The 17,231-nt window shown below is 45.2% G+C and overlaps 1 protein-coding gene across 1 annotated transcript; it reads left to right on the top strand.

Annotated features, from left to right (window-relative positions):
- Window positions 1–246: 246 nt before the first annotated feature.
- Window positions 247–2,683, top strand: MAFF (MAF bZIP transcription factor F). The gene is made up of 2 exons (XM_056847099.1): window positions 247–313; window positions 2,098–2,683. The coding sequence occupies exons 1-2, from the start codon at window positions 278–280 to the stop codon at window positions 2,509–2,511; spliced, it is 450 nt and encodes a 149-aa protein (XP_056703077.1). The 5' UTR covers window positions 247–277; the 3' UTR covers window positions 2,512–2,683.
- The last annotated feature ends 14,548 nt before the right edge of the window (window positions 2,684–17,231 follow it).

Below are 17,231 nucleotides of genomic sequence, written 5' to 3'. Positions count from 1 at the left end.
AAAGGACTGTGGAACGTTAAAAGATACCTCCACCCACAGAAGGATAGCTTTTTTAGGGATGAATCCAACTTTCTGTTAAATGTCTGTTGCCGTGATGGCGAGTGAAGTCTGGGACTGGAGACGTGGACAGGGTAAATAGAGAGGGACCCTCTTTATGTGAAAAATGTTGCCTGTCCCAACAGAGCACAAAATGTGGAGGGGTGAATAGCAATTACAAATGTTTTTGTTGTGCTCGATTACAGGGGCCTTCCTGGGGAAGAGCGGATTGCAAGGGGAAATGTCAGCTGACAGCTTGTCAAGCAAAGCACTAAAGGTAAGAGCGTGTCAGTGCTGAAGAACAAGCATCTTCCTGTCATGGGTTTTACATGTCTGCAAACCAACATCAAGTCAGACCAAGATCTGGGAGAGAGGTGGTCTCAGCCCTCCATAAAAATGGACAGCTTCACACTCTGGTCATAATTCAGCTTCATAAAGCTGGCTCCCATAGCCCAGTTTGGAACAATTCACAAGTGTGAGGGTAGGTTTACCCTTCATGCCCCAGCCAGAATTTTGGCCCATCATCTTGTATCCAACCCACTTCCCCCCGCCCCCGCATACCTTGTTCCACTTCCCTTGTCCCTCTCCCTCCATTTCTTATTTCACAACGGTCTTTCCTGCCTATATTTATTGTCCATCTTCTTCTTGCATCTTCACGTAGATACCTTTGCAAGGCTTAGCATACAACTGGAAAGAATCAGACATGCTCTGTAGAGTCCTAGAAGTCTGAACGTTAATTTTGGTAGGGTTGCCAAACTTCAGGTAGGGCCTGGAGATTTCCCAGAATTACCCGATCTCCAGATGACAGAAATCAGTTCCCTTGGACAAAATGGCTGCTTTGGAAGGTGGACTGAATGGTGTTCTACCCTGCTGAGCTCCCTCCCCTCACCAAACTTCAACCATCCCAGACCCTGTCCCCAAATGTCCAGGTATTTCCCAACGTGGAGCAGTGGAAACCAGAGCTTGGAGCAGGCAACCTTATTTTTGACAGACCAAGTTTCAAATCCTCATGATTGCAGAAATGTGTGTGAAAGTGTTCAGACAACGTCTGCGAGAAATTCCAGCGGGGGTGAAGCCCAAAGGGCTTCTGTATCCTTCCGTTTTGGTCTATGGTGTTTTTCCTCTAAGGGTGTGATTATATGAGCTGTGTCTGTGTGTTTGTGTGGGTTTTTTTTAAAGAAAAATGTGACCTGTTTTTATTACCAGGCTTATCATGTGCAGTTTGCTCCACATTTCCTGTTCTGTCTTGATTACCCTCATACTACTAGCTTCTGGTGGGGGTGGGGAGCTGGGTGTTCATTTGTTTTTCCTGTGTTATAATTTGACATCCATCTTTAAAAGGTACAAATGGTGGCATGACTAATATGATGCCCTGGTATGTCTCTAGGGTCCCTATGCCCTTCTACACAATACAAATAATTAGGCCAGGAAAGATGATGCTTCATATGATCATTTTTTTTTACTTTCTATATAAATAATGCATACTACAGTTACTACAACTCCAGATATTCTATGCTCTCATGTGTCAAATAGAATTAGTTTGTGTGCATGTCTCTTGTTTTAGGGATGCCAGCTCCATGTTGGGAAATACCTGGAGATTTTGGGGGTGGAGCCTGAGGAGGGCGGGTTTGAGGAGAGGGACTTCAATGGGGTATAAAGCCATACAGTCTGCCTTCCAAAAGCGGCCATTGTCTCCAGGTGAACTGATCTGTCGCCTGGCGATCAGGCGTAATAGCAGGAGATCTCCAGCCACCACCTGGAGGTTGGCAACCCTACTTGTAATGTGAACTGCTGCTTGTTTTTGCATTATCACTATTATTGTATTTGTAACTGTTAAAAATTTCAGTGGGCAGTCTTTCTTTAAAAACAGGCCCAGAATTGTTTCCCACTCTTCCCCTCAGAGTTAACTATTTTCCCGTCTTTCTAGGATAGGAGATGGTTCTCCTGTCTAAATTTACCTTTTTACCTGAGCTGACCACCACTCAATTATGTTCCATTTTCCTACGTTCTTCCCCTTATCGTTCTTTTCTTTTGACACTTACCTGCCACTTCTCTGAACAGATCAAGCGGGAGATGGGTGAGAACACGCCACACCTGTCAGACGAAGAGTTAATGGGGTTGTCGGTGCGGGAACTCAACCACCATCTGCGAGGCCTCTCCAAGGAGGAGGTGGCCCGGCTGAAACAACGTCGGCGCACCCTGAAGAACCGTGGCTATGCAGCCAGCTGCCGGGTCAAGCGTGTTTGCCAGAAGGAAGAACTGCAGAAGCAGAAGACCGAGTTGGAAAGGGAGGTGGATAAGCTGGCTCGTGAGAATGCCGCCATGCGCCTTGAGCTCGACGCCCTGCGCAGCAAGTATGAGGCGCTCCAAGGCTTTGCCCGCACGGTCACCGCTCACGGTACTACTGCCAAGGTGGCCACAGCCAGTGTCATCACCATCGTCAAATCTGGCGCCAACCAGGCATCGTACTCCTAGTGCCTACAAGCAGAGTTGTGAACTGAGTCCTGTTGCCATTCCTCTGCCCAGCTCTCACCTAGAACGGCTGTAGCTGCACCGGCCCCTTCTCCTCCTCCTCCTTTTCTTCCGCCATCTTAAGGAGACAGAACAGACTTGAAGACAAAATGGCTGAACGCTTGAACTTCCTCCTCTGCCCCCGTCTTCACTGGGAGAGGGTGGGAAGGTGGTGCCTGACTCATGTTATTTTTGATGTTAATTGTGATCCCTGAATTGGAATGCAGTGGCCAGTGACCCCTTTTCCCTTCCCAATCCGCTGTGCCCCTTTTGTAGTTGGTCTTTCCCCCCTCCAAGTTAGTGTAATGAGTTGGAGATGGCTTCTCTGTGATAGCTTGGAATGCAGCCACAGAGAATGTTTGGCTGTCTAGGGAGCAAATAGGATGCTAAGCTGATGCGCACTTGGAGCTAAGGAGAACTGAGAGGAAGGTTGGGATGTAAGAGAAGCCTATATTATCAGTAAGAATTTAGGATGCTGGAGTAATCTAGGGAATCGTAAGAAGCGGTTGCATTCCAGATCTCTTTGGCAGCCCAGGTTGCCCTTGTCCTTTCTGTAAGGATTGGTATACATCCCAATTTTATGCTATAAGTGAGCAACCCTAAGCTATGAAACCCCATGTGATGACAGCATTACAAGAACAACCCCAGTGAGAGGGGTGTTTTTTTTACGAGCAAGCATACTTCATAGCCGTACAGAAAAAAGGACATTAGTTGAAGCAAAGGAAAAGAAGGGAAATTATTGTTGGGTGATAATGAGGGTAACCAGAGGAAGCAGATCATGAGGTCCTTGTTAGAGCAAAGTTGCTGGCATCCCGTCCTGGGACTACACTGCATAGCAAAGGAAAGGCTATTGCTGCCTCCAGCTGTGAATGCATGTAAACATTGATTCATCTATACTTTTCGCCGAACGGTGCTGTTGGGCTGAGGAGACAAAATGTCCATTATGGAATAGAAGCAACTTCATAAATGGTGAGGGCAAGGTGAGGAAAGTGAAGATGGGGTTGAGATGAGGCAGGAGAGAGAAGGATAAGGCTGTTTAGCTTGGAAAAAAGGTGGCTAAGGGGAGACATGATAGAGGTCTATAAAATTATGCATGGTTTGGAGAGAGAGGACAGGGAGAATTTTTTCTCCCTCTCCCATAATACTAGAACATGGGGTAATCTGCTAAAGCTGGAGGGTGAGAGATTCAAAACAGATAAAAGGAAGTATTTTTTCACACAACGCATAGTTAAATTGTGGAACTCCCTGCCCCAGGATGTGATGATGGCTGCCAGCTTGGAGGACTTTAAGAGGGGAGTGGACATATTCATGGAGGAAAGGGGTATTCATGGCTATTAGTTAGAATGGATACTAGTCATGCTGCATACCTATTCTCTCCAGGATCAGAGGAGCAGGCCTATTATCTTGGGTGCTGTGGAACACAGGCAGGATGGTGCTGCTGCAGTCGTCTTGTTTGGGGGCTTCCTAGAGGCGCCTGGTTGGCCACTGTGTGAACAGACTGCTGGACTTGATGGACCTTGGTCTGATCCAGCAGGGCCTTTCTTATGTTCTTATGATAAAGCACGTGAGATGGTTGGATAGGAAAGTGGCAGCAGGGAAGCCTTTTCTGTTCCGGTGCAAGCTACAAAAATTTGCCAGACTTTGCAGCTTGTGTGCTGTGTGTCGTGTAATGGGTGTCAGAACTGGGGGGGGGGGAATGAGGGGCTTAAGTCACCCATTCCCTAAGAAAACCTGGTGTGTCAGTGTTTTACTAGGCTGTATCAACATGCTTGAAAATGAATAGTAGCAAAGTTGAAGTGTTTTCCCCCTGACAATCTGGAGGGAATTATCTATATTTTCTGTCCATCTTTTGACTTTTTCACTGGATGGAAACGTTAGAAATCAGGAAAGAACTCCTTGCTAATATTGTGGAGATCAAACCATGCAGTGTTCTCGCAGAATTTAACTACAGATCTTGTAGGGCGGCACATGAGAAATGCCAATTCCTTGCCCTTTTTTTTAAGCCTTTCCTCTTTGTTTTCACTGAGGGCAGCAAGCTAGTTTGCGGACACCTCTTACACAAACCAAAACTGAAGGCTCCTAGAAGAGGGGGTTGGGGAAGGCCACTCTCTTGCCCCAAAGACAAAGGCCAGCCAGAAAACTGGATGGGAGGGGGTGTCGTGCAAAGGCAGAGCTGGCACTGCTGCTGAAATGTCTTGTGTCCCACTGTATTTTTCTCTTCAACCTGATGGGTCCTGCTGCATTGCTAAAGCAAAAGAATTGTGGAAACTCCTTGCTGAGTACTCAGAATTTGAGTGTGGGGTTTCCCTCCCCCGCCACGCCTTCTCAAGAAAGCATAGGGAAACTTGCTTGGATTTCCTAGTAAGACTGTTGTTCTGCTAGGAAAGAGTAGTGGGGCCACAGGCCCAGCTTAAATGGGATGCTGGGTGTGGGTTTGTTTCTTGAAACCATTCAGGGCTTTATGGGGCTAGTGTTGCTCCAGCGCTGCAGCCTGGGTGGGTTGCCTGATTTAAACATGTCACCTATGGTTAAGGCTACACTGGCTAAGCAGTCTTAGCCCATCTGCTATCATGTTTAAATTGGCCTGAGAATGTTGACCCAAACAGGGAGCAAAGTTGTAGATCAGAGGTGTCGAACTCATTTGTTACCAAGGCCTGATATGACATAAGTGTTGCTAGGCCATGCCTCGCCAGCCCGGAGTGGGGGGGGGGGTAGGTGGCTGCCTTGGCTGGCTCGTGGGCTGGACAAGAGCTCTCAAGGGGCCGGATCTGGCCTGAGGGCCGTATGTTTGACACACCTGCTGTAGATAGAACCTCAATACCTAAGAGAGGCTGCCAGGTCAACCTTCCTGATTTTTTTTTTTAAGTAGGCAAGCTAAGAAGGCAGGGATGGCTTGGATGCAAGTGCTCCTTCCTAAATAACAAAGGGCATTAGATTAGAGGACTCGTAAAGGCACCTTCCACTCTTAGCATATAAATTTAACATAGGAACCAGCGAGTGTTTGTGGGCCGTCACTTCTAGGCATTGTACCATTGTGACTTATTTAAATGGCAAACAGTTACCCTTTTAATTCTTTAGACATATGGGTGGGTTCACCCATCCTGCAGCTTACCATGACATACACCCCCATGAAGGAATCTGCTTCCAAGCCAGTGTTGTCCATCCTCCTCTTACTCTGAATGATCCTTATGGGGGTGTTCCTTGTCTAGCATTTCTTCCCTTCCCTCATTTCCCACCCTGTGATTTATTTATTGCACGAATATAAGTTATTTTCACGTCCTTTATGCCATTCCGCCTTGTGGCACGGCCAGGATGTTGGTACAGAGCCGTACTTTATATTTTATATATGCAAATCACATTTTATCTTCTATAGAGCAAGAAAAAAGTACTTATTTATTTTCTGACTTACAGTAAGTGTCCTGCCAGACTCCTCTGTATTTTGTAGACTTTACAAATAAAGCCAGTTTTTTTTTTCAAAACAGAAAAGCTGGAAACAAGGTGTTTGTATTTTCTCAAAACTGTTTTTGTGTCTGTTTATTTGGAACATGTTTTATGCTGCCTTTATGTGTGTAAAGTGCTGACAAGTCATAGCTAACTTAAGGCAACCCAATAAGGTTTTCAAGGCAAGAGATGAACAGAGGACTTTGCCATTGCATTCCTCTGAACAGCAACTCTGGACTTCCTTGGTAGACTCCCATCCAAGTACTAACCTGGGCTGACTCTACTTAGCTTCTGAGATCTGATTGAGGTGGCTTACAAAATAAAATCAGGACGTCAAAAGATATTAATTAAAACCCACCATTTAAAAAGTCCCAGCCCAGCATAAAAACATAGAACATAACAGACCATCGACAGCTGAAAACAAGAGTTTCCAGGCTAAAAAAGTGTTTAAAAATCTACGCCTTAATTAAAAGCCTGTGTAACAGAAATATTTTAGCATGGCACCTAAAAGAAAGCAACGTAGGTGCCTCAAGAGGAAGGGCATTCTGTAAAAAAGGTGCAGCTACTGAAAAAGCCCTGTTGCTGGTTGCCATCTACCTTACCTCTACAGGCGGTAGCACAGAGAGCAGGGCTTGTAAGGCAGGTCTTAACTGTATTAATGAAACATGAACAGGTTTGATAACTGGTTGAATGTGTGCTCCAAATCTATTTTAGCCTTCAGTGCTAATTTCCTGTCCAAGGCAATCTTATATCCTATACTCACGGTGATGTGCATCGGAGTAGTTGTGCGTTGGAGAGGTACCCAGAAATGCCAGCATACAGTGAAAGGTGAACACAATGGAGAAAGACAATACATGAAAGGTCCTGACTTTTTAGAGGTGGGGAGGGGCTGTGACTCAGTGGTAGAACATCTGCTAGGCATGCAGAAGGTCCTGGGTTCAATCCCCAGTATCTCCAGTTAAAGGAGCTAGGCAGGTAGGTGATGTGAAAGACTCTTGCCTGAGACCCCTGGAGAGCCGCTGCTGGTCTGTGTAGACAATACTGACTTTGATGGACCAAGGGCCTTATTCAGTAGAAGGCAGCTTTGTGTCCCATAAGCAGGTTTCCACTAAAATCGTATAATATGGGAAAACACTTTGCCTCTAGTTTAAAGCAGAGCGGGGGGGAGAGGACTCTACCACGGAGATCCATTTCACATTCCAGGCAATAGCCAATATATGCCAATTGTACCAATGTAACCCCTTTACACCTGGCCCAGGGAGTGTTAGCTGGAGGTAAGATGAATAGCATTTCTCCAGGCACAAGAGAATGGACATGTGGTGTTAGGACAATATGACAATATGACCCACAACAGCTTCACAACTTGTAATGAAGTTACTACAGCCCAACAGGATGCAGCCACTTCAGCAAATTAGCCTATTCAATGTGGGTTGAGTGACTCTCTCGAAAATGTAACACGCTGAAGTACAGAAATAGGTTTCAGGCACAATCCAGCTGAGATAAACTTTATGTTCTCTTGATTCCACAGGAAGAGACTTTAGCATCTTCTTAGTTTTACCAAAATGAATTGAACATTGAAGTGCTTCACGTCTGGTAGATTTGCGGTTGGGAGTACAAAAAAGATAAAACAATTCATTTTTGTTCATCATGTGGCAAAAAAATAAATGCAGTGACTAAAAAAAAAATCAAACGTGCTTGAATGACTCCAAGATAATGTTCTGTACAAAGACCCACTAGTTTTAGCAGGTTTTTGGTTTCTATAATGAACATCCTTGCACACCGTTTCACTGCTTACACTGTCTTTATTATCCACTGATCAGGTTACAAATGCAATCATATTAGGAAGCAACCACACAGCTGCTTTATTGTGTAGCTTAAAGCGCACCAAACCTATATAAATAATCAAATTAATTTGGGGTGGCTGGCAGCCAACCCAATACAAACACACACTGAGTTGTGAGTACAATTGGTAGAGGATCAGCCACATTTAGCACCTGCTTAATCCTGGCGTAACGAGACGATGATTGTCCAGGCTGCCTGTGGGAACTAGGCCACACAAACCAGAATATTTGCATTTAAAGCCATCTAGTGGGTGACATGGCTCTCTTTAGGCGGCTCAATTCTGCTTGCAGCACTAAATCATATAAGGATGATGGGTGGAGGAGTCTTCCTTAGAGGGAAGGGGTTGCCTATGATGACTGGAAGGAGACTTTAAAAAAAAAAGAGTTCACAATGCTGCGAACAGGGGTAGACTGGGAAGTTAAAATGGCCCAGAAACAAGATAGCCTGAGTAGGGCCCACCGTATGAGCCACTCAGCTAAGAACTGGGGCCAGCAACATCAAGGAGGCGTCTGCTTACTCAGGGCTTCCTCCTGCACTTCTGCCAGCACTGCAGGAGGAAGCCATGGGTGAGTCAATCCTCGTTTGTACCACCGGCCAGGTCTGAGACAAGTGGTTCTCTCACTGGAGCTCTTCAGTAGGCACGGTGGGCCTTGTGGGTTTGCCAAGGTTTTTGATGGCTCATGAATAGCAGGCATCTTTTAGGGGAGGGGAGGAAGTATTGGGTGGTTTTATTTTACCTGGTTGCAAGTTAATGTTTTAATCATTGCCTCTAAGTTGCCTTGAGCCTAAAGGAAAAACAGGGTAAAAATATTTCAAGAAATAACTGGACACACTAAGGGGCCTTGACAGTGCTCGCCCCTATCCACCAGTAGCCCTATGGGAACTTTCCCTTGGCTGTGAATTTGCTTTGCATCCAGGGCACCCAGCTGCAGGGCATTTTATTCCTCGGGGAAATAAGGCAGCAGCAGTGGTGTGATCAGGTAGTAATTGTAGCACGCACTTAACGTGCCATCCGAGTCACAACGGACTTATGATGACCCCATCCACAGAGTGCACAAGGCAAGAGATGAGCAGAGGTGGGTTGCCATCGCCTTCCGTATTAGATTTACTATATGCTACAGGTATACCTATGTGTATAGGTATACACATAGCCATATTTACATGCAAATTGAGCTCAAAGCATGTTCACAGTCTTTTCCGAATCTACAAATCTAGTTTCATTGACACTGAAGAATTAAGTTGCTTTAATGGAGAGTAAACGATTTAGACTCCAATGTAAATAGTTTGGTTTTGGAAACCAGTACAAGAGCAGCATTTCACCACATCCTTGCAAACTATTCCTGTTCCAGCACTACAGCTATCTACATGACAACTGCAATTTCCACCAGTGGAATAGGGGCGGGTCAGCGGCTCAGTGGTAGAGCCTCTGCTTGGCATGTAGAAGGTCCCAGGTTCAATCCTCGGCATCTCCAGTTAAAGGGACTAGGCAAGTAGGTGATGTGAAAGACCTCTGCCTGAGACCCTGGAGAGCTGCTGCCAGTCTGAGTAGACAATACTGACTTTGATGTACCCAGGGTCTGATTCAGTATGAGGCAGCTTCATGTGTTCTGTATCCTAAATACATACATGGGATATTTGCATATAGAGCCTAAAGGGCAATTTGTGCCAGATGCCATTAATAGTTTTAAATATTGTCTCAAGAGAGAAAAGTGTGGACAGATGGTATATCACCTAAGCAAACCCAGTGATCATTCTGAAGGAGCAGTGCCGTTCTCATCAAATCGCCTTGTAGACGTGAAGGTTCTGTTTCTAATAGGAACACAACACAAAGGAGCTGAAGCAAGCATGTGAAGGAATCCCTGGAATGTTACCTGGAGGTCAGAATTTGCTAGGTGGCCTCGCCTACTCCACATTCCATAGCATTGCCATCACTGTAAAACAAGGATCCTCTTCATATACATGAGAAAACAAGCAGCCTATCATTACTAGGAGCCCGGGTGGGCGGGGAGAATTAGGTAACTATCAACGGCTCAAGGTCACTAGGTTTCCAAGTTACTGAGCTCAGCCTGTTTCAGTTGAATATTGACTATCCTTGAGAATAATGGCATTGGAGGTATCTAGGAAGATGGGTGTTTTCTCTGTAAAAGCATTAATCCTAGAAGTTTACACGTTGCCTGAAGTAGTGCAGCTGATCCAATTACGCATTCGACAGCTTGCATCTTTCTCTTGCTGTCAGCACAAATTGCAGTTACATAAAAGGCAAGCCTAAGTGTTTAACAGCCACACCCCTTGGACAAGCGGCAAGCCAGGGGTGGGCTGATTTAAATACGGTGATTGTGTTTTGGTTATACTAGATTCTGCCTCCTCATCCAGTTTGGTTTAAATGTATACAGCAAAAGAGAGTATGCACTCGGTAACAGCTGAGGCATAACTAATCTGTGTTCAGGGATCCTGCATTCTCACTTAAGAATGACGTGTCTTGTGGGATCGGATCAAAGGCTACCTGCTCAGCATGTGCAGGGGAAGCTGGCCATGATTTATTTTTGAGCCGTGATGGGCTGGAGGGATTCCAAAAATTAGTGCCCCTTACCCCAACGCAGGATTATGCATACAGCAATTAACTTCCCCTTGGACCATTATGTGCTCTGTGCGTGTAAAGTGCTGTCAAGTAGCAACCGACTTATGGCTACCCCAGCAAGGGGTTTTCAAGGCAAGAGATGAACAGAGGTGGTTTGCCATTGCCTCCCTCTGCAGAGTCTTCCTTGGTCTCCCTTCCAAGGACCCTACTTTGCCTCCAAGATCTGACAGGATCGGTTATACCTTGCCACCACATTATGTGCTACGAGAAGATAGTCAGAGCAAAAATGAGACACCACAGCAAAGTTTGGCGGCGGCAAGTAGATCCAGACAACTCAAGCATGTGAACTGAGTCATCACAGTACTCGCAAAAGCAAAACTTGAAGTCCAAAGTGTGGTGTCTGTGAGGCTTTTGAGTTTCGTGCCACCTGCAGTCACCTGAGGCAAGTTCCAGAAAGTACAGCTACAGCAGCTTTAACTTTAATCTTCCCCTGACCTCAAGCAAGAGTAAAACAGGCTTGCAAGGAAGCGAAAGTGTAGTCTCACCGTTTGCTATCAGTCTCCAGAAATAGTCATCATCCTTCTAGGGACATGGGGAAGTTTATACAAACAGCTTAACATTATTTCAGTGGGTGTGGGATAACAGCATCCTAGAAGGCAGGGGATGCTGTCCGTTTAGGGATAAAGGTGGAGAAGGGTCTGTGGCTCAGTGGTAGAGCATCTGCTTGGCATGCAGAAGGTCCCAGGCTCAATCCCTGGCATCTCGTTAAAGGGACTAGGCAAGTAGGTGATGTGAATAGACCCCTGCCTGAGACCCTGGAGAGCTGCTGCCGGTCTGAGTAGGCTATACTGACTTTGATGGACCAAGGGTCTGATTCAGTATACAGCAGCTTCATGTGTTTGAGGGGTGAGCCATGCAGGGAATCGCAGCCTGGCTAAAGCATTAGCTGACACAGCCAAGCCTGCCTATAGCCTTTGACCTAGGAGGAGAGGAGCAAGAGGCATCAGGTACTGCGGGCTGCTCAGAAAGAGAAGCCTGGTCATTGGTAGGAGAAAACGAAGAGCAACACCCAAAAGCCTCATAAGGAGGGAAGCCAGTGTGATGTAGTGATTGGGTTGGACTAGGTTCAAATGCCCACTCTGCCGTAAATCATGCTGAGTGATTTTGGGACAGTGATTTTCTCTCAGGCTAGCCAACTGTGTAAAACAGAGAGGGGGAAGGAACCATATACACCACCCTAAGCTAGTAAGTTGGTTGCTGAAGCTGTCAGGAAGCAGAATTCCACTAGGAGCCTTCAGATGCACATGTAGTTACTGGCTTCCATGTTGGCTTCAAGGGAATGCCTGGTATACTACTACATGATTTTGTTGACAAGAAAAAGTTTAGATCCTTCTCCAACAATACAAGTTCACTTCTAAGCACACAGCACTGTCACCCAATCTCACTGAACAGAGACATGTCTGTGTGTGTATTAAGTGCCGTCAAGTCGCTTCCGACTCATGGCGAACCTATGAATCAAATTCCTCCAAAATGTCCTATCTTTGACAGCCTTGCTCAGGTCATGCAAATTGAGGGCTGTGGCTTCCTTTATTGAGTCAATCCATCTCTTGTTGGGTCTTCCTCTTTTCCTGCTGCCCTCAACTTTTCCTAGCATGATTGTCTTTTCCAGTGACTCGTCTTCTCATAATGTGACCAAAATACGATAGCCTCAGTTTAGTCATTTTAGCTTCTAGGGTCAGTTCAGGCTTGATTTGATCTATAACCCACTGTTTTTTTTGGCAGTCCACGGTATCCGTAACACTCTCCTCCAACACCACATTTCAAAGGAATCTACTCTCTTCCTATCAGCTTTCTTCATTGTCCAGCTTTCACACCCATACATGGTAATAGGGAATACGATGGCATGAATTAACTTAAGCTTGGTGGCCAGTGACACATCCTTACACTTCAGAGTCTTTTCTAGCTCCTTCATGGCTGCCCTTCCCAGTCTCAATCTCCTTCTGATTTCTTGGCTGCAGTCTCCCTTTTTGGTTGATGATGGAGCCAAAGAATAGAAAGTCTTCAACAATTTAAATTTCCTCATTGCCAACCTTAAAGTGATGTAATTCTCCTGTAGTCATTACTTTTGTCTTCTTGATGTTCAGCTGTAGTCCTGCTTTGGCACTTTCTCTTTTAACTTTCAGCAAAGGCATGCAAAGGTTAACATTCACAACTTTTACTTCCTTTATCCTTGTAACTCTGGAAGGCAAGTTGGGCTACAGGCTGATTTCTCAAGGCCCCTGAATGAGTTTCCTGGTCAAGCTGAACCAGTGCTTTATTCCTGTTGACATTACTTAGGTATACGGGACACCTCATCAATGCTGGCAGGATGTGGTGAAATCAGCCTCTGCCTCATGTCCAAGAGGAAAAGGGGGGAGGTGAATGTGGGGATGCAGAGGGAGGAGGAATACGAATCTTTAAATGAGGAATGGGGCAATGGAGCAGACATAGTATCTTCTTTGAACACACGATCTGCATCATGTTGCTCCCTCAAAACATCTTGGTCAATTTCTGGCTCATCATAAACGATCAAGCGTACAGATAGAGACTTGATTGATGACCATGGTTCTTACTGCTTGAATGCTGAAAGGAAACTGGACTGCAGGAAACTGGACAAAAGATGAGAAGAGCATTTTGCCAGAGGGAGGGGGATGATCAAAACTACATGGAGTTGATTTTGTTTTACTACAGTTGCTGACTGACACAACACTTGGGTGCTTGCTAGGCTCTGTCACACTCACATTTGGTAAACGAGAACAGTGCAAGATAGGAGGAAATGTGTGTTACAGAAAATAAAAATGTTAAAAAGGCATGAATGACAATCTTAGCAGTGTTAAAACTGAGAACCTCTGGGTGGAAGATACAGGGTGGAAGATACATTCTCTCATGAGTACTTGCCCTTTTCTATGGCCTCCAGACTCTGTTCCTTTTGCCCCCTGTAAAAACTTCACCTTGCTTGTGTCAAAAGACAAAATTTACAAACAAAACAACATATATGGTTATCAGGTTTCTTCTCCGCCAGAGAGTTCCATCAAAAGCTATACAGAAGAATTCAGGTAGAAACATGGACAAGATCCACAAATCAGCAGCTGGAGACATACTAAGTACAATCTATATTATCTCTATACTTTTATTGGTCGTATTTGCTTGTTTCCACAGAGCAGTATAACATCACAAAGACCAAAAAGGAGACAAGCGCTCGTCTCTCAGTTCACATCAGTCATTACAGGATAGGTACAAAACTAGGTAACTCTGTCTTATCATACAGGGTAGCTTTTTTTTCAGTCATTTATATACAAATAACTAAAGAAAAATGGAAAAATAGTAAAAAACAACAACAACAACCAAATTCCAGGGAGTGTGTATATATATTACATGGTTAAAAAAAAAAGTGAGGAGGAGAACGGAAGAGGACTAAGCAAGGAGTGGTCTGGCAGGATTGATGGTGATGCCTGGATACGGCCGATCAGCCTTTAAGAATCCTTAAGCAGAATGCAGGATTATTTGTGGGCTGAGGGATCCAGCTCCTGGGGGGGCGTGGGGGGGGCTATCCCTTCCCTGGGAAGCAGCAAAAAGACTCAGGACTGCTGCCTTTACGGCTCTACTTTTCTAAAGCCACCAAGCCAAAGAGCGCATGACGCTTTTATAGCTACTACTGGCCCTCGCGCATGTTTATTCCAACTCCACACCATTAATTACGGGAAGCTTCAAGATTACTCTGATCCTATGCACAGTATATATTTATATATCGTATACATTTTTAAAAATATATATATAAAAATATAGATATATATCGAACTCCTCCCAGATGCTGAAATAACTGCGCAACAGCAGCAAGGATTTCAGCCACATCTTCCACCCATCCCATACAAAAGCGGGCTGCCTGGGAAGACTTATTAATAATAAATGAAGGGGTGGGAGGGGAGTGTTGGAGATGGACACAAAGAAGTGGAAAGTGCATGGGATACGGAGGGGACAGGCCCACAACAACAGGTGTGGGCAGATGGAGCACCATCTCCTCTCTCTCTCTCTCTCTCTCTCTCTATATATATATATATATATATATATATGCGCCCAAGGACTGGGTAGAAGTCTTCCTGCTGGCACAAAAGAACAATTGAGCATCTCCCGCTGCTGCAGAGACCTGGCCTAGCCCCACCGATGGGGTGGGCTACACTGGCAAAAAAAAGGTCAGCAGGAGCTCCTCCCGTCTCCGTACCCCATTCTGCAGGAAAGACAACGCAGCTCGATGTGGCCATGTCTAGTACTAGAGAAAGAGAGATTTCCAAGCCAGCGGGGCTCAGGATCTCCCTTTAGCTGTAAGGCCACAAGTTAAAGCCTGGTCCCTTAACAGCTTTACAACTGGGAGTCAGTTATCACAAGACAATATGGGGGCTTCATGGTGTTTTTTTAAAGCAGCAGCAGGATTTAAAAACCAACTCACAAGGATCTATTGCACTGGTCTAAAAGCAAAAAAAAAAAAAAGTGGTGGAAATGATTTCATATTTACAAAAAAAAGTGTTACTTTTAAACCTCTACTTCCTTTTCTGAGTTCTCAACCCCTCTAGCTATTTTGAGAAGGAGATATGAATGGAGCTGTTGTGCTCCTGCCTCCCATCCAGTTTCTTCTGGAACGTACAGAGTGAAGTGCAAACTGCAGCGGCGTTGGCAGCAGCCATCCCCTCCAGGAAATACAGTCACAGGTCTTTGCAAACCTGCCCAGCCCCACACGGTAACACTCTTGCCCAACCAGGCACAACTTGGATGAAGGGTGCTGCTACTGCCGTTGGCCACAACTGCTTGTGTTTATGAGAGAGAGAAAGAGAGAGAGAGAATATTAAGGCACAGAGAAAAGGAGCAAGAATCATTCCCCGCAATCCTCCTTTCAGGACTCTCCCCAGAAGGAGTCAAACACCCAAAGAGAACAGGTGCTCAATAATCATAATCAGTTGCGGGAGCAAGACATCACAGCAGCTTAGAAAGGAACTAGCATTACTGGCAGTGAACGGGGAAGAGGAATCGAGAGAGGTGTGGGGGAAGGACGAGGTTCTTATCTTATTCCCCTTTTTTGCGGGCAGTGTTAATACAGGCACAATTAACCACAACTACAGCACAGAAGTGCAGTGCATTGCACCAATGTGTTGTCGTTTCCAGCTTTAAATCATCAACACTCAGAAGTGTCAGGTCACTGGCAGGTATTTCAGCTTGTAAAGGGAACTTTGGAGTCTGACACAGAGATGTTCTATAAAGGATAGGTCAGGACTAATGGGAGACTAGAAGAAAACCCGTAAACAATTTTCACCATATGGGCTACAGAGAATGCAACGGCACAATAAACAGGTGCACATCAGAGAAAGATATTTCTTGCTCTTGGTCAAACCACAACATCCCCAGGACGTGAGTGAGGGAAGAGAAAAGGGAATGTCCATCCCAGGTGAATATTCAGCATACTCTACGCCAGTGGCACTTGTGTAAAACTAAGCTATAACAAAAGGATAAAATACACATGACAGCAAAAGAGATCAAGGTCCCTTGCAGCAGATGTTCTTGAACTTAAAACACAAGGATGTACTTCTCCAACAGAGGGTCTGGTGTAATACAAAAATTAATATGAAGCTGCCTTTGGAAATCCTCCAGCTCAAAAGAGAATACAAAAAGGACTGACATTAAATTACAGAATCTAAAAATTAGTGCATAAAAGCCTTATGACTGATCTGGCAGAGGATATCCGTGCAGAGAAGCAAATCGGCTCATGCAGATTCTCTCTTACTGGATCAGTAATGCAACTGAAGGGAAGTCATCCAATGTGGTCCCCCATCCATATTGCCAGTGTATGGCTGAGGGTATACATTTTTATCCACCTTACATCATGACTGGAATGGGCATCCTCATCTGCTGTCTGGGACAATCTGTTGAGCAGGACTGTCTCTAGGCTGTGGCTATTAACTTCTCACCACTTGCGTGCTTTACTTCTGCTGTTGACAAGCACTATTTTTTCAGAAAGCAGTGAGCTCTTCCAAGAGAATACAGTTTCATCACAAAAACCAGCCTCCACCTCAATAGGAAGAAAGAGTTTTGAGATCTGCTTATCGTTCCAATCCAGAAGTCTCAATCCCCTCCCTTTATTCTACTTCCCCTTTTGTACAGCTGAATATTGTTCCCTTCTGAGGAACTCAGTGGCTATGGCCAACTGGTCAAGCATCTGCTTGGCATGCAAAAGTTCCTAGGTCTAATTCCTGGCATCTCCAGCTAAAGAACAAGAAGGTATCAGGTAGCAGACCTTTACCTAAGACCCTGGAGAGCTGCTGCCAGTCTGAGTAGACAACACCGTCCTTGATGGACCAGTGGCCTCATTTAGTATAAGGCAGCTCCACGTGTGACCACTCCAGAATATTCCTAATGGGATTCTTGCAAAAAGATGGCTAAAGTTAATAGTGGGCCAATAACGTTCAGCCTGTACTCAAGACAGGAGTACAGAAGTGCATTTTAGTAGCACAGGTAGGGGGGAAATTGACTGCTTCTGTTTTCAGTCAGTTTTATTCCAGATATAGCTAAGGCAAGGGAGTAAAGATGCATTCTGTGTTTGTAGCTGCCCGGCTCCTACCCTTGCCCTAAAAAATAATTAAAAAACAGAAAGACCGCCTAAAAGAAAACCTAGTCCATCCTGAAGCGTTGCTCCCTCCTCCTGCATCTGGTGGTTTTGGGGTTCCTTACATTTTTCTTAAGTGAAATGTGCTCCGGTTAAAACCGTTACAGAAGAGTCTGGGGAAAGACAGTACAAACC

This window comes from Euleptes europaea, chromosome 3 (assembly GCF_029931775.1).
Source record: "Euleptes europaea isolate rEulEur1 chromosome 3, rEulEur1.hap1, whole genome shotgun sequence".
Taxonomy (NCBI): domain Eukaryota; kingdom Metazoa; phylum Chordata; class Lepidosauria; order Squamata; family Sphaerodactylidae; genus Euleptes; species Euleptes europaea.
The sequence above is the reverse complement of the archived record's forward strand: the minus strand, read 5'-3'. Positions and strand labels throughout refer to the sequence as shown.

Coding starts and splice junctions, on each gene's coding strand:
- MAFF (XM_056847099.1), top strand. CDS start 278: ATGTCAGCTGACAGCTTGTCAAGCAAAGCACTAAAG. Junction 314..2,097: donor TGTCAAGCAAAGCACTAAAG/GTAAGAGCGTGT, acceptor TTCTCTGAACAG/ATCAAGCGGGAGATGGGTGA.